Below are 22,365 nucleotides of genomic sequence, written 5' to 3' on the forward strand. Positions count from 1 at the left end.
TCCAGGGAAAAAGATGAGTGAGTATATGATCACCACGCTTTAACACTTAGCCCTTTTTACTTCAAATTTTGTTTAAAAAATCTTGAGCCCAAAAATATCTGCTGTGATTCCAGCTGACTCACTTTGCAGTTCTGATAATTTTTAAAAAAGATTCAAAACGGAGTCTTTGTTCATTACTGTATCAGTACACCCTTCTTGCCTCTTCGTAAATTATTAGACATGCAACTTTTTTTTATTGCTCTGGATATAATGATCCCGCTATAACATTCTGTGAATTTGAATGCTCAGATTTTTGCTTAATGTTTTATGATGGCATTAAAACCTGAAAAATTGTGAGATTTATATTTTTATTATTATTTTGACTTTTTATACAGGATATAGCCACTTCAATGTGGGTAACACACTTATACACACATATACATCAGGTATATTTATACACACTTATACATCAGTTAATGACCGACATTGCCTGCCCAATCTGGCTCACCAGGAATGGGTTGACCCGTGACTGTGGCAAAAAAACTTGCTAAATTTGCCAAACCACGAACATTCTGATTACGCCATGCATATCTTATAATTATGAACCTTATAAACCAAAAAATCTTAAATCTACCAAACGTTTCACACTCTACCAAGTAAAATAAAGCAAATGCGAACCCTGATATTGAAATAAAGAGTTAAAGACGTAAGCCGCTGTCTCATCTTGATTCAGTTTTGTTTTTCTGCGACATCTTAATGGGCAAGACAATTCAGCACTTCCATCTTCTATAAACACTAAAATGCTATTTAGACAATTTTTACAATAAGTATGCCCGCAGTTTAGTTGTTTAGGCTTGTGGTAGGTGTCTAAGCAAATCTTGCATTTCAGCATGGTAGCCAATTCTATTTCTTCCATTTTTTCCAATTCTGCTAGAAGAAATTTTTTATTTTAGATATACTTTAAGAATAAGAACCCTTAAGGCTTACCTCTAGAGTAAAAACAGTTTAGTTTCATATGATAGAGCTTGAAAAGTTGTCTAGAAATTTATAGTTAAATGAAAATGTGGATTGATTCTTAAATTGTTGAATTTAAGAGTTCCAATCATTATATGCATGACATCATAAACTAGCTCTGAATTAGGTGTTTCATTTGACAGTTTTGCCAAAAGTTTCTTAGCAATTTATTTTGGCATTTCGAACATTTTATAAATTTAATATTTACTATAATTATGCTCAAAAACAGCAATTACATGTTTTACTGCAGTTCATCAACAACAACAACAACAACAAAAACAACTTTGTGTAATTAACAAACGGGGAAACGAGGAACGGGGGCTCTGTTTACATATATTTACAATGTCTTTTCCTTTTGTCGCAAATATAAAGTTATATTTGTAACTGTCCTCAGTGAGGACATACCACAAAAACCGATACTAGCATTAAGTGGCACTTTCAAAAAATTTATCGCCATAGTATTTTATATTTATAAGTTCATGATTAAATGTGTTGATTTCATGTGGTGTGGTTAAAAAGCTATACAAAACTTTGCGAAAAATCTTTGCGATAGGTATTGTCATGCAATCAATTTCTTAGCTGTTAGTCTAATAAATTCACAAACTACAAACTCATTCGCAATAGAACTTCTTACATACTTTTTTACTTCTAAAGTGTCATAAAAGTAATACCAGTTGCAATAAGTCGCATGAAGTTTTTTACAACGGTACTGTCTTTCACTGTTGTGTCAAAAAGCAAAATCTAATAATCCAACAGCTTTGCTGCTTCTCCCCGATGCTTCTCAAGTAATCGTCTGGTAGCGCTATTACAAGCAACATCATAGGCTGTTTGATTCTTCCAGTTTTGTATATTAACATTAATATGTGGTATTGACAACAACAACTTAACACATTCAACATGATCACGAGCAGACGCAAGATGTAATGGTGTGTTATTGTCATTGTCTACATTGTTAATGTGTGTGACATCACAATTAATCAAAATTTTTAGAACATCTTGGTGATCAAACTTTGCACTAAAGTGATATGCATTCCATTTGCGTTTGTTTACAGCGTACACCTCACTACCAGCATCGATTAAAGCTTGTACTATCGATGGTTTATTTCTCCGTGCAGCTTCTATCAACAGTGTGTGTCCATAATCATCCCTCATTTTAACGATATTTGGACTATTAATAAGGACGAACTGCAGTTTCTTGTCATCACCATTTTGTATTATTTCCCGAAGGTCTAAAGATGAAGATGTTAAATCTAGATTAACCTAAAATAACTTTATGCCAAAACACCATTTTATCTGAAGAAAAAGAGAAATAAATAATTAGTATTGAAATGTCTATCAATTCTTCTTCAGAGGTTATGTCAAAGTAAGCAAAGGATTAAGGTCATCTCTTACGTTGCTGCGTACATAAACCAACATGTTTCATGTTTGGCGTTTTTAGAGGTAACTAAAGATTCTCTCGGCTAAATGTTTTTCCCTACAAACTTAATCCCCAACAATAAATTTTTCCGACTAACCTAACTAGCCTGACTAGCCTTTTTCATCTCTTACATATTAAAAAAAGCATGTTAGAATACCACGACACAAACCTCCTGAGGCTAGCTGTTAATAAGTCCAACTGCAAAACGACAGTTAGTCTACATTTTGGCTACCATGTATAGCAAAAATGAATTGCGCTGCAAAATGGTATTCTCAGTGTGAGATGTACATGTTTATGTATACTTAAAAATGATGCAGCAGTAAATATAACTTAATTAGGTAAATAATTTAAAATATATTAAAGAAGAGGTAAAATAAATATAATAAATAATAAAGTAAATATAATAACTTTAACTGACCGGGCAAAGTATACTACAAACCTTCAAAGGAGTACAACTTTGAAAGCCCCGTTGCATCTTTTTGCTTCACAGCGCTAAAAAGAAATCATTATCCATACATTCCGACTATTGCAGTGGCAAATGCATATTTTTTTAACAGTACAGCAGGATAGATAGTTATATGCTGTTGATTTTAACTTTTGTTAAGCTGAATGTTTATACTCAGATTAGGCACGGACAACTTTTCTGTCCGTGAGACAAATAGATACGACTAGCGATGGGCTAATTCCTCGAGATTTTACTACGGGCTTATGCTTTTTGTAAGAATATATTATCATTTTCATGAAAAACAATATTGCTGAACATACCTGCTTCTTTGCTTCTCACCATCAAGATTTACATTTGCACGAGATCTTTCGTATTCTATAAAAACATGCATATAGCATTTACAACAATAGACCAACTTTCAATGACCAGTAATAAGATTAAAAGCAGTATCAAAAGTACCTTCTAAACTTTTAAGTAATGTCTTTAAATTAATTGCTAATTCCGAAAAGTTGGGTTGTGGCTCACATTCATCAATCAAGTTTTTATAAACAGAACATTTACTAGGATCTATACCAATAGTGGACATATCATCGACGGAAACTTGCACTCGACCCAATGGACTGGTAAAATAATCTTCTTTTTTCAACTGATAAAGATGTGAATTAAAAGTTAGGATAGTTTTTGGAAAAGAAGTTAGACTACGAAGCTGTCGTTCAATTTCTAACTTCTCAGCAACCAATTCAAAGTGAGATTTTGAATTAAAAACATATATGTAATCTGAGAATCGTTTTATCCAAGTGTTGTCTAAGAGACCAACAAGGATTACTTGTGCTTTAAATTCTTCTACTTTTTCATCAAACTCTTTTAAATGGTTTTCTTCTTCTGCGTTTAACATTTTCACATACTCTGTCATTCGTTTCAACTTTCTCACTTTTAATTCACGAGCAAATATTTCTCTCTCTGTTTTAAAACTCGTCAAGGCTTCGTTGTATTTTCTTGTTAACTCTTCAAAGACAACCTTAGTTTCGTCGAATGAGTTGATAAACGACTGAAACCATTGTTTCGCTTCCAGACCAAAATCATCAACCGTTTTTATTCGGTGATTCTTATGTTGCCTGTGTGTGCAATACACACAGGTAAACAAATTTTCACAGTCAATACAAACATATTTTGCAAGCGAGTCGTGTTGCTTGCACAGTGGTTGGAGCTCTTGCAATTTTTCGTTAAAAATGACACTGATAAATGATTTATTTGAACAAGAATGCAGATTTTGACATCTATCACAGATCTTTGAACTGCATCTTGCACAGGAACAGCTGACAATCCGATTGCATTCTTTACTTTGCTGACACAAAAAAGTCTTTGTTTTACTAACTTGCCTAAAATAAAAACAAAACATTATCTCATTTAAATGTTATTCCGAAGAAGGGTTTTGTGATATTTGGATATTATCTTGTGATGTGTGTACCCTTAGAAAAAATTTAGGCATGGATTTGCTATGAGGATTGCCTAAGTTTGCATTTTTAGCATGGATCATTTGAAGTTTGCTCCAAAGGTTTAAGTTTAATGTGAACTTAGTTTATCGTTTATTATCGTGTTTTTTTCAAAATGTGAAAGATACGAAATTTCCATACAAGAAAAGATGTAGCGAGTTTAACGATGAGGCCAGCTAATCCACATCGAGAACAATAAAGTTCTGCTTCATTTTTTCATTTTTATTTTTGCTTTTAAGTTTTTAAACTTTCTCTAAAACAGCTTCAAATGTTTTTTCTTTGTGATCGATCTGTATGGAATCAAAAATTCAAAAAAAAACAAAAAACAAATTGGAGATTAACGAAAAGTATGTGTCTGTTTTTCTTTGAAACTTATGTTGATTTGACAGATGATCCATGTTGATGTTAATAGCATTGTTTTCAAATTTCTGGCTATTTTTAGGTATGGATACAGGTATCTTTCAGTTTAAGCGATCATTCAGGGCATGAGGTAGCTAGCTAGCTTAAATAATTAAAATAAATTTTAGTACAGCTAGCTAGTTTTATCATGTTTGTCATTCTGTTGTTAATTTTTGAGTCAGTCATTTTAGTTATCTCCCAATATTTATATTTCTTTAAATAATGTACCTAAACTAAGCAGGGTAAAAAGTCCTCTCGACGTCAAGAGGCTCTGAAAGATGCCCAATATTTTTTCTCAAAGGAACAAAGATGAGTATATGATCACCACGTTTTAACACTTAAAATTCAGTGTTTTAAATTTGCATACGTTTGCTTTTTTTGATGGCAAATAAACACGCATAATGGCTTAAAAAGAGTAGCTGTATCTTGAGTTCAAATTGTGAAAGGAAAATTTATATTATTATTTTTATTGTTATTTCGACTATTTGTACAGGATATAGCCAATTCAGTGTAGGTAACACTTATACATCATATAGATCGGCATTGCCTACCCAATTTCCCCTTACCTGAAATGGGTTGACCCGTAGCTGTGGTAAAGCCAACGAATGTGGACCAAACCACGGACATTCTAATTACGAAACCACGTGGGCACACTCCTTGCATATCTTATAAATTATGAACCTTATAAATCAAAAATCTCAAATATCCTAAAAGTCTCACATTTGTAATCTATCAAGTAGAATAAAACAAATGTGAACCCTGATTGAAATAAAGAGTTTAAAAATTTAACTATAGGAAGTGCACTTTTTACAATTATAAATAGCAATAAAATGTTATTTATGAACAAGGTACCATGTCTATACCTGCATGGTCTATTGAATTTGGAATTGTTACATTGCATTTGAGAAAATTACTAGAAGTTGTTATTTTCAACACAGATGGTGTCATATGTAACACATTGTTATACATTCTTATCAAAATGATGTGAAAAAAACTGGACTTACATCTTATCCAAAAGATCAGTTACAATAAATGTAGTCATTAGCAATGATGTTGTCTCATCTTGATCCAGTTTTGTTTTTCTGCGACATCTTAATGGGCAAGGCAATTCAGCCCTCCCATCTTCCATGAACACTAAAATGCCATTTAGACAATCTTCACAATAGGTATGCCCGCAGTTTAATTGTTTAGGCTTATGGTAGGTGTCTAAGCAAATCTTGCATTCCAGCATCGTTGCCAATTCGACTTTTGATAAGGCCATTGTATTATAGACTTTTTTTACAGTTCTCCTAGAAGAAACTTTTTATTTTAGATATACTTTAAGCTTAAAGACCCTTAAAGCTTACCTTCAACGTAAAAACAGTTTAATTTCATATAAAAGAAAAGCTTAAAAGTTGTTTAAAAATTTGTATATCTCTTTAGTAATAGCCGTCGTCTGTGTCCGCAAAAGCTGTGTCCCGTAACGGAAACACGAAATTTTTAAACTGCGCATCAATACCAAATGCGATATACTTCTGTCTACTTTGTTGCAAATGCGATATATAAAGGACGGGCGACCCCCGTGGATTTTTCCACGGGCTAACAACTAGTCTATATTATAATACCCGTATACGTCTGTCTGTCTGTCTGTCTGTCTGTCTGTCTGTCTGTCTGTCTGTCTGTCTGTCTGTCTGTCTGTCTGTCTGTCTGTCTGTCTGTCTGTCTGTCTGTCTGTCTGTCTGTCTGTCTGTCTGTCTGTCTGTCTGTCTGTCTGTCTGTCTGTCTGTCTGTCTGTCTGTCTGTCTGTCTGTCTGTCTGTCTGTCTGTCTGTCTGTCTGTCTGTCTGTCTGTCTGTCTGTCTGTCTGTCTGTCTGTCTGTCTGTCTGTCTGTCTGTCTGTCTGTCTGTCTGTCTGTCTGTCTGTCTGTCTGTCTGTCTGTCTGTCTGTCTGTCTGTCTGTCTGTCTGTCTGTCTGTCTGTCTGTCTGTCTGTCTGTCTGTCTGTCTGTCTGTCTGTCTGTCTGTCTGTCTGTCTGTCTGTCTGTCTGTCTGTCTGTCTGTCTGTCTGTCTGTCTGTCTGTCTGTCTGTCTGTCTGTCTGTCTGTCTGTCTGTCTGTCTGTCTGTCTGTCTGTCTGTCTGTCTGTCTGTCTGTCTGTCTGTCTGTCTGTCTGTCTGTCTGTCTGTCTGTCTGTCTGTCTGTCTGTCTGTCTGTCTGTCTGTCTGTCTGTCTGTCTGTCTGTCTGTCTGTCTGTCTGTCTGTCTGTCTGTCTGTCTGTCTGTCTGTCTGTCTGTCTGTCTGTCTGTCTGTCTGTCTGTCTGTCTGTCTGTCTGTCTGTCTGTCTGTCTGTCTGTCTGTCTGTCTGTCTACGACTAGTTTAAATAGAAATCTGAAAATCATTATATGCATGACATCATGAACTAGCTCTGAGTTAGGCGTTGCATTTGACAGTTGTGCCCAGGCATATATAGAGAGTTAAAAAATGTTTTTGAATTTCCGCGCCCGAAGGCGTAGGAAATTCTTTAAAACCGTCGTTTTTTTCTTTTGGAGCATTTTTTGAGAAAAAATAGACCCTGGGATTACACGTTCCTCCGTCACAGATGTAAACTTCGCACCCAAGCTCCCCAACTACTGGGAACTCATCTAAATGATGTTTCAGGACAAAATTAGTATTTGTTTTCAACAAAATTTGGCACAGTTAACAAAAAAAGTATGCTGAACATAATGGTGATATAATAATTTTGATTTTTTGCCACCTTAAATGTCATTTTAGGACAAAATTGGTCCAAAAATTAAAACTACTTCATTTTCCACAAAAATTGGCAAAGTTAACAAAAAAAGTATGGTGAACATAATGGTGACATCGAAATTTAAATGCCATTTTAGGCCAAAATTGATCCAAAAATTAAAACCATTTTATTTTCGGCTAAATCTGGCACAGTTAACAAATAAAGTATGCTGAAAATGATGATGGTACAAAAGTTTGATTTTTGTCACCTAAATGTCATTTTAGGCCAAAATTTAACCAAAAATTAAAACTGCTTTATTTTCGACAAAAATTGGCACAGTTAATAAAAAAAGTATGCTGAAAATGATGGTCACAGCAAAATTTTGATTTTTTGTCAACTAAATTCCGTTTAAGACCATAAACGTTTCAATCGCAAGACTTACCTAAAATGTTAGGCTGTATTTTTTGTTAGCAATTTATTTTAAAATGTGAGTTTATTATGACACGTTTCGTTTTGTTTGCGTTTGTTGTAAGATATAATGTCACTTGTGTGCTTTATCTTCAGAGGTTCATGCACCAAACCTCCTCAAATGTTTAGCACAATAACACAACAAATTAGCAGGTTTTCATCAAATATTTTGGTAGCGAGCGGAAATTCTTAGAGCCCCCAGGGCTGTTACTAATTCATTTTGGCATTTCTTACATTTTACATAAAATTTAATATTTACTATAATCATGCTCCAAAACAGCAATAACATGTTTTATAACTTCGCGTAATTAGCACAACTCTTAAGATGTATACTTAAGAACAAAGATTTCTCCGAAAACAAAAAGATTCCTAGATAACTGTTAACTTGTCTACATGACCTCAATTAGTTTTTTTCACGGGATGTATCTATTCCCAAGAGAAATTAGGTGTTGTACTGAATTATTAAAAGCGTCACATTATTCCTTACAAAATAACCAGCTAACGTGTTTACAAGTTAAATGACAATCACCTTATGTTTAAAATATGATGATACCAAAATCAGGTTTACTACGTTCGTGCAGGTGTTAAAACTAAATAGTACACGTTTCATTAAATGGTGTTTTGTATCGGTAGGATGGGATTGTGGACGAGGGACAAGAAAGGGGGGCCATGGGTCGGCATGGCTTTTTTTTAGTTAATTTAAAGATCACCACCTGAAATAAGATATTTTGTTCTTAAACCTAATTGCGTATTCTCAACCTTAATTGATTTACAACATTTGTTTTTAGGTCAGATTGTGTTTAATGTGCTTACTGCATGAAACGTGACCAAAATCAGAGCTTGCTGAGTGAAAGAAACAAGGAACAAGTCTTGGTTTTAGTTCATTGAAAAAAGCACCTACTGTAAAGAAAAAGCTACAAAACTTGTTGTTGAAGAACCAGAGTTACCAAGAAAGCGTCGCAGACCAAAATATATTATAATAGTTATCTTGTTAGATTTTACGATTTAAAAATCTATAAATTTTTTTCTCTGGTTTAAAATATATTTTGTGGCCGCCACAAAATATATATATATATATATATATATTTCTTTTTTGCCTCTTCTTTATGTAACATGTAGACCAAATATGTTTGCAAAATATGTGAATAAAAATTGCAGCTGTGAAATTTTGTGAAATATAGTTATTCTTAATAAACAACTAATTTCACTATGAATAACTTCAAGTATTTTTTTACGTAAGGTTGTGCGTACAATTTTATCTTACGTACAGTTTTGTTTAAACACACGTCAACTTTTGACTGCAACACTAATTAGCTCCCCGGTCATAATATGTTCGAAAAAACGCGGGCTGAGGGTTAAGAAGACGTCGTCGCCGTCGTAAAGATGCTGGAGCGATGTTTTTGAATAAGAATAAGGGGGCCTAAATCAAAACTTTGGTGCATTTGTTTAACCTTTCTCAAATTCGAATCCTTAATTAAACGTTTTTTACTTTCGTCGGCTTGATTGCACCAACATCGTGTTTGTTACAAGCAAGAAGTTTTGAAAATGTGACGTAAGTTACGTAAATGGTGTCACATGTTACGTTAAAGTCCGTTTCACATTACAGCAAAATATTGCCAGAATATATTACCAGCAAAATATTGCTTTGTATATATATTTCTGTTTGTATATATATTTCTATTTTTTCAATATATTACTGTAATGTAAAACGGCCCTAAAAGAATGAATAAACACTCCTCCTCGCGTACACTCTTACGCACATGACACTTTAGTTTTTAACCCATTTATACTTTTAATAACAGATGTCTAGCCGTAAATTCCCCTTGGCAGCGATTTAATATGGGCGAGTGAATGTTATCATAGCCGTCGGTTAACCCAATGTGAGGGTAAATAGGGCGATGGCTCTCTGTGTGGGCCGTTGGAGTTGTCTGGTAGGCCGCAGAACCTGATTTCGTCTGCGTACCTCGAAATGAGCATTAAATACTTTAGGACTCCCCATCGAAGTCATGACCTCTCCTGGAAATAATAGACAGGGTATATCCCTTGATATTTGTGAGGCTAGCCATGTAAAATATGCACATCTATCTATCTAAGTTACAGTGAAAACCAACGCACTAATCAGTTCGTTTAGCCACCCTTCATCGTCCAGAAATATCGTCAAATCTTGAAGGTTTCTCTTGCGACATGAAGAAAGAAATATATCTAGGTATGTCACTTCTACTCATAATATGAAGAAATTTTATCAGTAGCACAATATTATAAATTTTGACAGTAAATTCTTGTTGTAAGATGTAAAACTTTAGTATTGCAATTAATATATCGATATTATAATACCAGGTCTCATACTTCTTTGCTTCTGTCAAATCTTTTTATCTTTTTACTACATTTACAAAAAAAAAAAACTCTCAACAAAGCAGATATTGACAGAAAAACTTACTTAAACAAAGTTTGTTGTTTTAAACAACAATTCGTTCTTGTGACTACAGCCGTGCCAGTAACATGTGATTCCCGTAAATGCTTGCTTATTAAAACGTTTGTTCTACCGTGAGAAGTATTAAATATTCTCAGTATAAATTAACTTCTGCTAAAATTTGGAGCAAAACTATCTAGTAACCATTGTTCTGATAACATTAATAATGATTAGTTTTGCCCTAGTTTCAAGCCAATGCTCTAAGGGTTTCTACCAAGAAGCAGATCATGACCTTCTCTTATATTACGGGGAGAAAATTTGAAGAGGAGAAAGGTCATTGTTATAATACATAGGCAAAATAAAAGAAAAGACATCTTCGTTGTTTTTTTATCATCACGTGATAACATTTACTTCAGCATTAATACATAGCAATTCCTGGTTTTTGACGTCATCATATATTCTTGCATTAACTCTATACAGCCCCTATAAAAAATGAGGATACCACTTATGAGAAAAACAAAACAAGTTATTCCTACAAAATTTCCAAGAAAATATATAACATGGTTTTTGATTTCAGCTGAATGTATCACTCTCTTGTAAAACCTTTAAAAGAGTTATCAGAATTTGACAGCCTATAACAGACAAGTTTGATTGTACTATTTCAACCCATTTCAACCCATTTCAACCCATTTCAACCCATTTCAACCCATTTAAACCCATTTCAACCCATTTCAACCCATTTCAACTCATTCAACTCATATTAACTCATATTAACTCATTTCAACCCATTTCAACCTATTTCAACCCATTTCAACTCATTTCAACCCATTTCAACCCATTTCAACTCATTTCAACCTATTTCAACCCATTTCAACCCATTTCAACTCATTTCAACTCATTTCAACCCATTTCAACCGTTTTTCCGCTAAAAGTCAGAACTGTTTCCCGAGTATCGCAAATACCGATACTCGCTTTAATTGGAACTCTAAAGGGACCAAAAAATTTATTGAATTCCTTATATGTGAGGCTAATATGCGACAATAGATGTGAAAATGTCCTATTTATTAAAAGTTTTTAGTTGATTAAGCTACAAATTGTAAGTAGGATAATAACTAATAAAAAGAGCTATTTTTAAATAAAACTTTGTTGCAGGTAAATCCAAGTGAAATATTATTCTTCAAAAAACAGTATTCAACTTCAAGCTTGTGTTTTATCTCCTATATTAGAAGTCATTGATTGAAATCCCACTTTAAGGAAGTTTTTTGTTTGACTGCATCTAATACATTCGGTCTCACTAAGAAACAGTCTTACTTATCCGCGGTCTTAATTAAGTTTTTTAGGTTCAATTTGCTGAAGAAGTACAAGGAATCGGTAAATTCAGTCTCAGTTAGCCAGAGTCCCACTGTAGCAAGACATGCAAGAATTAAAATGATGTGGTAACAAGAGTAACAATATTACTGTATTTTAGGGGTAAACTACATGGCATACAACGAGAATTTTAGAAACTTTTTCCAAAATGAAACAGTACTTTCTACTTACGCTAACAATGACAGAAGGTAAGTTGATGTTTGGAACGGTGATCACATGATCAAATTTATATGCTTGTGGTTTCTTGCAATCGATTTGATAAATCTTGAACGCGGCGCAATTTTTGTTGTCAACTTTGTATGAGCTACAAACAAGAAATGTAAACATACCATAAAATTGCTACCTAGACTATTGCCAGGTTGGCGAGGTCTATGGAAACGCAATAAGGTTTGACGTGTGATTGCTATAATATGACAGTACTTCATGTATTATGTTTGGGTACATGTTTATACATCCATGATGTATATGTTCACGGCTATTTATTTCTTCACTTTATTGGACACTATTTGAACTTTTTTAAAAGTGAGGTCTATAAATCGTGTTCCAGTGATTCGCAAATGAATAAAAGGGACTGAAATCGTTGTACGCTATCCCTATTAAAGGAGAAATAACGAAGAATTAATAAAATGTTATGGAAAGTCCTGTTCCCGTAGTAAATTTGTAAGATAATATATATCCCTCTTTAGTTTGTTCTGTTCCTTGTTACAAAAAAAATGTTACAAAAAAAATGTTTTTTTTTATTGGTACAACTTACCATGACCCATATGTTGATATACACGGTATAGGTATCCACCAGAACATCTTTCTCCGTATATACACATCAACCCGTACCTTTTCTGGTAGGGGAGTGTTTACTTTTAAATCAAATTTAACTGGAAGCTGATATCCTTTGCGCAGTTTAATAGACGGAAGTATAATGTTGCTGACTTTGACGGGAAGTATCTTTGCTAAACAGAATGTTAATTAGCTATTTCCTTGCATACTTCTTGTGTCTTGTACTGTATAAAAGTTTTTGAATCAGAAAAATAATAATTTTGCTGCTGTGAAAAGAAAGATGGAGAGCTACAAGGGTATACAAGCGTGTTCTTTAAACAACTTAAAAGTATTTGAGTTTATTAAAAAATCAACAAGAATTACCTGCGTTATAATTTATATAAAATTGCTTAGCGATCAATTATAGATACTATTAAAATCTCTGCCAAAAATTGTCCGTACTAAATGTGTTTGATCTGATGTCAAATGTTTACTTGATAACCAGACCAAAGAATTATAAGGTTAAAATTCGTGAAAAAAGGAGCTGTGCCATAAATGATAATTACCTTCACCAAAAGATACTGTCGAAATCAAAGTGAGCTCGATATAATAAGTTGCATTGAAACATTAAAAATAAAAACTGTTGCTTTTAAACAAAAATTTTGAAGATTTTTGTCCCGTTGCCTAAAAACTAATTAATTTTAAAAGATATGTATCTCGAAAAACAGTGCTGTATTTGGCGCAGTTTCATCCATGACACAAACGCCACACTAAACAGATATATATATATAAAAGTAAAAAAAATATTGTTTTCCAATAATTTATTAACATGCAATCAAAAATTCACCAATGGTTAGAAACAACTACACGAATCTTCACGTGAGCACCATAACAATTGTACCTATAGCACTCTAATATTTCTACCGTGGCTGGTTAGTACATCTTGTCCCGTAACAGAAAGTAAAATGTCGATGCTAAAAAAATGGAGGATGTTGTTGTACTTGAATTAAACACAAAAACAGATATTGGCTACAGACAAATGACGGAATTGATATGTTTAAAATATAACATCAATGTTTCCAGAGAACTTGTTCAACAAACTTTGATGAGACTCAATTCGTAAGGTGCAGAACGGTTAAACACTTCACAAAGACCCGGTTGGATGTTTGAAACTCGGTAGACATACAGACCAGATTCTCTGAAACGTTCAGCCGAACATTTATAATTTGAAACGTTCGGACTTGCGGACGTGCAGATGTGCGGCCGAACATCAAAACGTTCGCCCGAGTGTTATGACGTTCGGCCGCACATCCAAAAGGTTCACCCGCACGTCGACTATCCTGTTACGGGAGGACAAGATGTACTAATCAGCCACGGTATATTTCTTCATCAGTGAATGTGCATCAGCATGCTAAACAAAATGTGATTGGTGCTACGAGATGTTAAAAACACGACTTGGTAATTTCCATTAAGATCAGATGGGTAAAAAGCGCAATAAAAGAAGACACAGTGAATCGTAGAATATCTGAAAAGTAAATATGGTGAGACACAATGCGAGAAACAAAAAAGATATTTACAATAACATTTAGCATCACGAACTACCAAAAAAACTCCCTTTAGTTACATATTCCAATAAACAGCACACCCTCAATAAATAGGCAGTCTTTACTATATATTTTTAACTTTAAATGTGGCGCTATGTACAGCACGTCTCAATTACGCATTACAAAACAATGAATCAACACAGAAATTATACATACTCTGAGCAGCAGGACATATTGATATTCTGTCAGCATTGCACAATGTGACGACAAATAAGATTGAGTGGAGGAAAAAAAAGTATTTCATCGTGACATATCATCCAACCATCTTTGTATATTAAGATATAAATAATATGGGTTTTTGCAATATGTCAACAGCTATTTTTATTTCACAGCTGCGCTCATTATGGAGCTGTTAGCACGGGGGTTTCGATGTTCAGAAAAATAAGACTATTTTGAGTGTTTCAGGTTTCTTAAAATTGCTACTTGTTTCTATTTCTACAGTCCTTTGTGCAGTTTTTGAATAAAAATTGACAATTTTAATTTCACAGTAATAAGGAAGAGTTGAAGAGTTGGTCATTTGTATCATTTCTGTTTGTATCATTTCTCTTGCAACAAGCCATTAAGAACGAGTTTATACCTACAGCGACGCTACAAAAGACTTGCATGTTGCGGTAAATCTTTTCTTATAATTTGTTACTCACCCCCTATTAAAAATAATTATGCTAGTATTTACTTTGTTAACCAAATTAGCTACCAGATCCCTGATGGTGGCAGTCATCTTAGCTGAAGTTCTCTGTTTCAAAGTCATTCAGAGAGACTGGTAACTATGTGATGCTTATACAGATATCATGTACAACTAACCGCTGTACAAATACACTTGAACTTGTTTACCCAAATGTATCAATCAATGTGTAATTAATATGTTGAATTGTTGAATGCAGTTAACTGATTATGATAACAACACCATTGGTTGAGAAAATACATGCTCCGTTCCTTGTGTTTTAGCATACTACACTTGTTTTCCCGAGCGTATTGTTGTTTTGACTCATTAGAAATAATATAAATTGGTTCAACTTTAACTTTAAAGGTATAACGAATTTTAATCTGTGCTTCGTCGTTTATTTGTCCACACTCCTTTGTTTGTTCGTTTTATTCTCCAAAAATGCTTTGAAATTTCAATTATACGGCTAAGAATATTCCTATGTGTTTTTGGCCATTTCGAGCGCATTTGTAACCATTAAAAAATTGTAGCCAACCGTAACTTCTGTACTATAATTGTATACCAAGATAAACTAATCACGAATGAAGGTATTTCGTTTGGGCCATTCCCATTTGTGTTGGCTTCATATAGGAACGATTAGGCTCTTAGGCTGACTGCCCTTAAATTTTCTCCTTTTAAGGCTGAATCTCTATGGCTGGTTTCCAGGACCTCAGGCATGTTGATATAAAACTTCAAAATTCTTTCCGTCCAAAGACTAAGGAAAAACACACAGCAAGAGGCTCCCGTCTTCAGGCTGCAACCATGGTCTGACATAACAGCATAAAGTAATTTTACCAACTGGAAATGAGAATTAAGATCAATTTTTTTCTGTAATTCGAACAAATACATTGCTTCCGTGCGCTTAAACACTGATCGAAACGATGAACATGATTGTATTTTTCATAAACAGTTAAGAAAATCGTTATACCTTTAAAGTTAAAGTTGAACCGATTTATATTATTTCTGACGAGAGTCGTCGATTCCGGAACGCGCAGGAACATGACCACGAACACTTTTGTTCATCTCGTGTTCATTCATCTTTGATGCAATTGCCCAATTTTTTTCCTGTTGGTCCCTCGCGGTAGTGAAAGAACTGAGTACACCACTATTTTTCACGTTATTTAGACCCAAACCTCGTCCCCAGGGGCTTATGTCTTTTTCACATCGAGACCGGTGGCGAAAAAACTTGTTTAACTGTCAAGTAAACGCTAGCGGCTTTGACATAGGCAACAAACACCCGAGCTTATAAGCACGGTTGAACTCACTAACGTCATTTCATTTTATTATATTTTATTGACGTTGTAAATACCCGTGGAATATCCCACTTAAGCAGGCATGTCACGCAGGCATACATTATCTGCAAGTTTTCGTAGTGACCATCATTCTCTGTTTACATGTTTCAACTCTATTAAGGTTTGGTACGCATGTTTAGCGTGCAAGAGTTTAATTTATTTATTTATTTGTTTATTTATTTGACGAATATCTTTGTACGGGATCGAAATTTCAGAAAATAAACAATTCTGTTCTCATTATGTGTCCTGTGAATGAACAAACAAAAAATGAAGGTATATATAAAAATTGATATGTTAGAGTGCACACGAGTTGAGGAAAGGAGTGTTAATAACACTGAAGAGAATATGAAGATATGCAGTACGGTCTAACGCCCACTTCGAGATAAGTCACAAATCAGAATGATTATTTTTAAACACATGTAAAAAATCATTACTGGGAAAAATAAGTTTTTAATAATCTATCAAACTCAGAACTATAAACCATTTTACGGATATCCAGGAGGTAAATCATTAAATAATCTGGCTCCCATAAATCAGAAAGATCCACTTGCATATTTTGAGTTAATTTTCGGTATTGCTATTGTACGCCCGTTGTTCCTTGTCGAATATTCATGACTCTTCATTTTGAAATAACTTTTAAAATCATTACAAACATTAACCAAACACGTCCTAACAAAATCACATGCACGTTTTTTATTAACCTGAATTGATGATGGCACATAAACTTTCGAATGACATCTTTCATATTGACCACTGCAAGAGCTCTACGATAAAATGATTCTAAATTGTTTTGTTGTGTGTTTGTATAGTTCAACGTAACAAGACCACAGTAAGTGAGTGTAAGTATCACCATTGCTTGATAAATCATTCTTGCAGCGTTTTGTGTCAGTTTTGGTCTGATATACGAGTCAATTGGTTTTATAACCGTTGCTGAGCCAATTTTTCATGAATGCATACCGGTATGACCTGGTATGACGGCTTCATTTTTGTTTATTTTTTTATCTTTTATTATTTGGGAAAACTGGTTGTGTTGACATCAGCATCATCACAGCATGTTTTAAGAGTGTCAATTTAATATAATAAGATCCGATGTCATATTATAGAAACAACAACGACGAATGTGATCCCTGTGGCGGCGAAATTCGAAATTAATCATCTTTTCTCATTGTGCATGATTGTGGTCTTAAATATTAACTCTGATATCATGCATTTTTAATCAGCAGACACGTGTGTCCGACTGTTCGCCCTTCGAATAAAGTAGAAGCCATCCTCTCATCCCAAGGGGACTCTTGACCCCTGAGCCATTATTACGGAGGACGCTTTTAAACGCATTAAAAAAAGGCAAAATGCTCAATCTTATCCCCAGCTGTATTATTTGCTTTTTGACGTCGAGATCGACGGTGAAGAAACTTGTTAGCCATCTCAAGAAGCGCTATAGCAGCTTTGACATTAGAGCAACCCTGGGGGCGGCACGGTCATTCTGTTCCGCCTGTACACGAGAAAGTGTACAAAATTCCGTGATTATGATGACGTCATAATCTCGACATACCTGACTTAACATGCTAAATTACAAGGCATGTTGCTAAAATATTGTTTACTTTGTATTTCATTATAATAAGTGTGGCATAAATTTATCTCGCCTGCCGAGGAAACTTCTGTTTTTTGGGAAAATGCATTACCCGCTTAACGAGATCTCGATCATGCGCACCCCGAGATCTTGGTAAGGGTAAATATTTTTTCTCATATGAACGCAACTTAATTTTGTTAAGAGTTTGTTAACAACCCGAGATCTCGACTTGATATCATGCTAAACATTTACCCGGTTCCCGAGGGAATATTTTCCATATAAACATGTACTTTAGAACTCATGAAGAAAAGTCTCAAACAAAGATAAAATAATCTAAGTTACAATATAATTTGTGTATTTCATTTAGCAAACATAAAAATAAAAACTGTACATTAACATATATAATTCTTTTAATAAGTCTTCCAATAAGAACCACATAATGTGCATAGTTGTGTTTGCAACAAAAAGTGTCCTTCGTCAATAGTTGGGCCTGTCCCATCCTATGACACAGTCTTTTAAAAGCATAGGAATTGTTTGTCAATAGTTGGGCCTGTCCCATCTTATGACACATTTTCTAAAATTGCAAGAGACCTCTGTGTACAGTTAAGTTTGTCCCATCTGATGACACGGCTTTTAAAAGCAAGAGTTTCCTTTGTCAATAGCTGGGCCTGTACCAAACTTAAGACGAGTTTGCATACATTTGTCCAAAGTTGGGCCGGTGTCCGTAGTTGGGTCAGAACACATCCAATTTGTAAAACAATGTTTGTCAGGCATGCGACGACGTCTACCATCTTGAAAAAAAATACAAAATATTTCGAGAATTTTGCGCACGCGCATTCTGAATTTCACATTCTGAATAAACGTGGCGCACGAAGAGGCTGGGGTCCAGTTTTGTGAGGGGCGGAGGTCTGGGAACTAGCGGATCTCAGGGAAACGATTTGTTTTTGTTGAGCTGGACTTCCTGATGAATATTTGATTTGACGAACTTTTTGGGCCATGCGAAAGATGACTAGTTGAAGTCTACAGCATAGTCTCTTTTTCTTATGACTATGTCTACAGGCAGCAGGCAGTAACAGCCCTAAACTTGTCCTTTTCCTGTGTTTTTAAGAGTTAACTAGCTAGCTATAGTCATACTTGTACTAGCTAGCTATAGTCATGCGTTTACTAGCTTATGCTTTTAGATTTATTTCTCTTTTAGTGTCGTTGACTTTCAGCAATCTTTTTTTTGTTCTGTTGTTTGTTTTATTTTGAATATGTGAATAGCATACATTTTCAATTCTTGTGTCAAATGCCACATTGTAGCTACCACTTATCATTCAGGAAACGCATTAGAAAATCAAGATTTTAGAAAAAAACAGCTCTTAAATATAGCTTGACCGTGTCAAATGGGTGTTTTCCCTCATACTACACAAGGGGTTTTTACCAAACAAGTTTAATATTCATAGTAGTTTTATGTAGCTGAAGCTTTGGTTTGTATTGTGTCAATAATGTGTTGTAAAATTATTTTATTTTATTTTATATTTTTTTAAGAGATTTTAGTAACGTCAGAACTGTCAATGTCATTGTTAATATATTGTAAAGGTATGAGCTATTTTTGCATGTCTAAAACAATGTCGCACACAAACATTAATTAGCTCATATGTAAGCTTTGATGAAACGCATTGTTATATTATTATAGCATTGTGGGATCAACAAAAGAAAATAATATAAAATAAATATATATAACAAGTCTAAGTTTTCATTTTATTCTTAAATAACAAGAAAACGTCCCATAGAAGTGTAAAAATCGCTGTTTTTAATCTGAAATAATAAGAAAACGACCCTAAAAAGCCTAAAAATCGCTGTATTTCGTTCTATTGCAACAAGAAAACATTTTTGGAAGCTTAAAAATGGCTGTATTTTGTTATAAAATATTAACCCTATAATAACTGTTTATGAGGGCAATACTGGAGAATATTGACCGACGTCAAAGTATTGCCCGAGCTTGTGAGGGCAATACGTGACAGAGGTCAATATTCGAAGGTAATGCCCCAAATAAACAGTTATTATATGGATTATTATCCGGGTACTGCATTTTACGACCAAAAATATAACATTATAAGCTGGATGTAGAAACCATGTCTTTATAGAAACTATTCCCATATGGAATGTACATTTGAACTAACTAATATATATGTTTCTTTTTAAATCGAATATCGTGTAAATATCACAGGTTTTTATTGTAGCTGCAACATAGAATTCTTGAAAACATAAAAGTAAGTTTCACTTATTTTTCGCGTTTTGTTTACTATTTTCCGTGTTTATTTACTTTTAATGCTACCATATTTAAACTTTAAACACGGTTGCTATGGTAGTGGGCAATACCGTGGAATATTGCCCGCTATGACGTAAGTTCTAACCAATCACATTGCGCAGTATTGAGAAAAATTGATGCCGCCCTTTTACCCGGGTAATAAAGCAATTGAAACTATTTTTAACCATGGTAATAAAAGTATGGTGTCTGTTTATGTAAAAATATATAAATTTCAATAGCTTTTGTGGTAGTATATTTTCTTTTTCTTTGTTCTTTTAGTTACTTATAAAATATTAAAATCTTGAGACTTAGCTATTCTCCAACAGTACTTTAAAATATCAAACTGCAGAAATGTGTTATCAAACAGTATGCAATAAATGTAACAAAAAGACTTGGAGTGGTAAAATGCGTTCCTTATATTGTTGTCCTTTTTCTTGTAATTTTGCAGATTTGAAATCACTCTTTGTCCAAGTTCATATATTGAATTTCAACTACATCCAGGTGTGCTTTGTAGGATTTGAATATATTGACCTGGTAAATATTTACCTGATATATATAACTAACAACTTTATAAGCATATATTCTTATTCCAGGTTGTGGCATGCATGCTGAGTCTGTTTTAAAGGGTGTACCAGAAGAAGAGAGATGTAAATGTCCAAGAGAATCAAAGTAATTTTGGTAATTATAACGCACATTTCCTTTCACATATTGATTACATTGCCATGATTTAAATTTAATGCACTAGGCTTGTTAGAAATTATGTACGTTATTTACTTATGATCCTTTATCAAGAAAGAATTCATTTTGACAGTATGATTTTTATAAAATGCGATATGTTTTTATTAATTTCATTATTTATCCATACAATGTTGTACAAACAAGTAGCCATTTTTGGTTCATAATAATTGGTTCACTATATTCGGCCTTAGTTCTGCACATTAATGATTAAAGCAGTTCTTTTGTTTCTTTTTAGTTGTCAGATTTTGTGAAATATTGTATGAACTTGTTACTAAAAAGAATGGTAAGTTTGTGGCATGTATTTTTATGTTGACGATGTCATAGTAGAGGGCATGTCAAATAATTTGAATTTGTGACCCCTAAATTTGGAAAAACTTCCAACATTTGCATCATGTTTCCAATAAATGTTTCTCTAAGAGAGGCGCATTATTAGGAAGGGAGAGTTTAATCAAGGGGAGGGCTAAAAAGCACTTGTTCGTAGAATTAAAGAATATGTTGTGTGACGTATACTTTGTTCATCTCATCTTTTTGTTTAGAAAATTTAATGTATCATGTTGGTTTTATGTTATTAACAGACATCGGTTGGTTCACGCATATACACGTATAGATTTTGAGTGAATGTGAATGAATTTTGGTTGTTCATGTTGACAATGTTATAATATTTTCATGCACTGTATATATTGATGTTGAAGATATGTCTACTCGTTGTGATATACATGTTTTGATTGTGTTTTATCCACCACTTTGATTTTATTACCATGGTTACTAGATCACAGCGGGTAAAATTAAAAAAAAAAAACTCATTTTTTTCCAAAATATTTGAGGAAGTTAAAAAAGTGTATGCTGAATGTCAATCCGAAGTTAGAGAAACCGACGATTAATTCCCCGGGTCTTGTCGTGAAGGATTACGTTTCTAAGAATAAAGGTATTTATAGATTGGTAAATTTTGGATTAACGATTAGCGTCCACTTTTTGATTTGTTAGTTATTCCTTATACGGCTTCACCTGTCACGTTGTGGTAAACAAATATTTTTATCAATATTGGTTTGTTTAGAATTTTGTGTCAATTTTGCTTTTTTTTATCTCACGTATAAGTCGCCATCAAATTGGACGTTGTTGCGCACAAGAAGAATGAAGATAAGAATTATAATAGAGTTAATTGTACTGTGAGAAAGTTGTCAAGAAGCATTTCCGCGTTACTCTTGGTTACCTAATTGCTGGAAGCCTCCCCTTATTACGAAGAAAGTTGGTAATCCATACCATGTACTAATGTAGTAAATTAATAGAAGATTTTCGTTTTGTGGTCTGAAATAGAAGGTGTCAGTAATAACTCGGTGTAATTTAATTGTTCGTCTTAAGTTATCAGACCTCAATCGACTTGTTATCAGACCTACATCGAAGACGATGCCTGTAATTAATTCTGACTTTTATTTCTTGTGCTCACTAGTGTTCGTGATGTTTACTTTATTAAAAATATCATTCTTTTTCCTTTATTTCCCAATTTTATTAAAATTACATTTAATCTGGATAATAAGGAAGGGTAACCCCACGCCTGAATATGCTAACTAACTCTGTATACTTTTAGTTTCTTTCCTTGAACGAAAAATACCATTAAAGAATGGCATAACGGCTTTTTTTACCTTTTGAAGTCTTTATATAGACACAATATAGTTAATCGACTTACATGATGCTTACATTCACAAAATAGGCGATAAATCCC

The 22,365-nt window shown here is 33.9% G+C and overlaps 1 protein-coding gene and 1 long non-coding RNA gene across 2 annotated transcripts; one reads left to right on the plus strand and one right to left on the minus strand.

Annotated features, from left to right (window-relative positions):
• Positions 1-10,416: 10,416 nt before the first annotated feature.
• LOC130632019 (uncharacterized) lies at positions 10,417-14,482 on the minus strand. The gene is made up of 4 exons (XM_057444446.1): positions 14,212-14,482; positions 12,453-12,645; positions 11,870-12,002; positions 10,417-10,813 (listed from the first exon to the last, which is right to left on the minus strand). Exons 1-4 carry the CDS (start codon positions 14,297-14,299, stop codon positions 10,724-10,726), a joined length of 504 nt encoding a protein of 167 aa, XP_057300429.1. The 5' UTR covers positions 14,300-14,482; the 3' UTR covers positions 10,417-10,723.
• Positions 14,483-20,111: 5,629 nt separating this feature from the next.
• Positions 20,112-21,356, plus strand: LOC130641575 (uncharacterized). The gene is made up of 4 exons (XR_008982471.1): positions 20,112-20,307; positions 20,501-20,585; positions 20,881-20,928; positions 21,182-21,356. It is a non-coding gene; the product is annotated as an uncharacterized LOC130641575 (long non-coding RNA).
• Positions 21,357-22,365: the final 1,009 nt, after the last annotated feature.

The sequence above is a fragment of the Hydractinia symbiolongicarpus genome, chromosome 1 (assembly GCF_029227915.1).
Source record: "Hydractinia symbiolongicarpus strain clone_291-10 chromosome 1, HSymV2.1, whole genome shotgun sequence".
In the NCBI taxonomy this organism is placed as follows: domain Eukaryota; kingdom Metazoa; phylum Cnidaria; class Hydrozoa; order Anthoathecata; family Hydractiniidae; genus Hydractinia; species Hydractinia symbiolongicarpus.

Excerpts from the sequence above, each read along its gene's own strand:
- LOC130632019 (XM_057444446.1), bottom strand. The coding sequence starts at position 14,299 with ATGAAATACTTTTTTTTCCTCCACTCAATCTTATTTGTCGTCACATTG. Across the intron at positions 12,003-12,452 it reads ATATCAACATATGGGTCATG|CTCATACAAAGTTGACAACA; the intron begins GTAAGTTGTACC and ends TCTTGTTTGTAG. Across the intron at positions 10,814-11,869 it reads TACCTTCTGTCATTGTTAGC|GGGCTGTATAGAGTTAATGC; the intron begins GTAAGTAGAAAG and ends CATTTTTTATAG.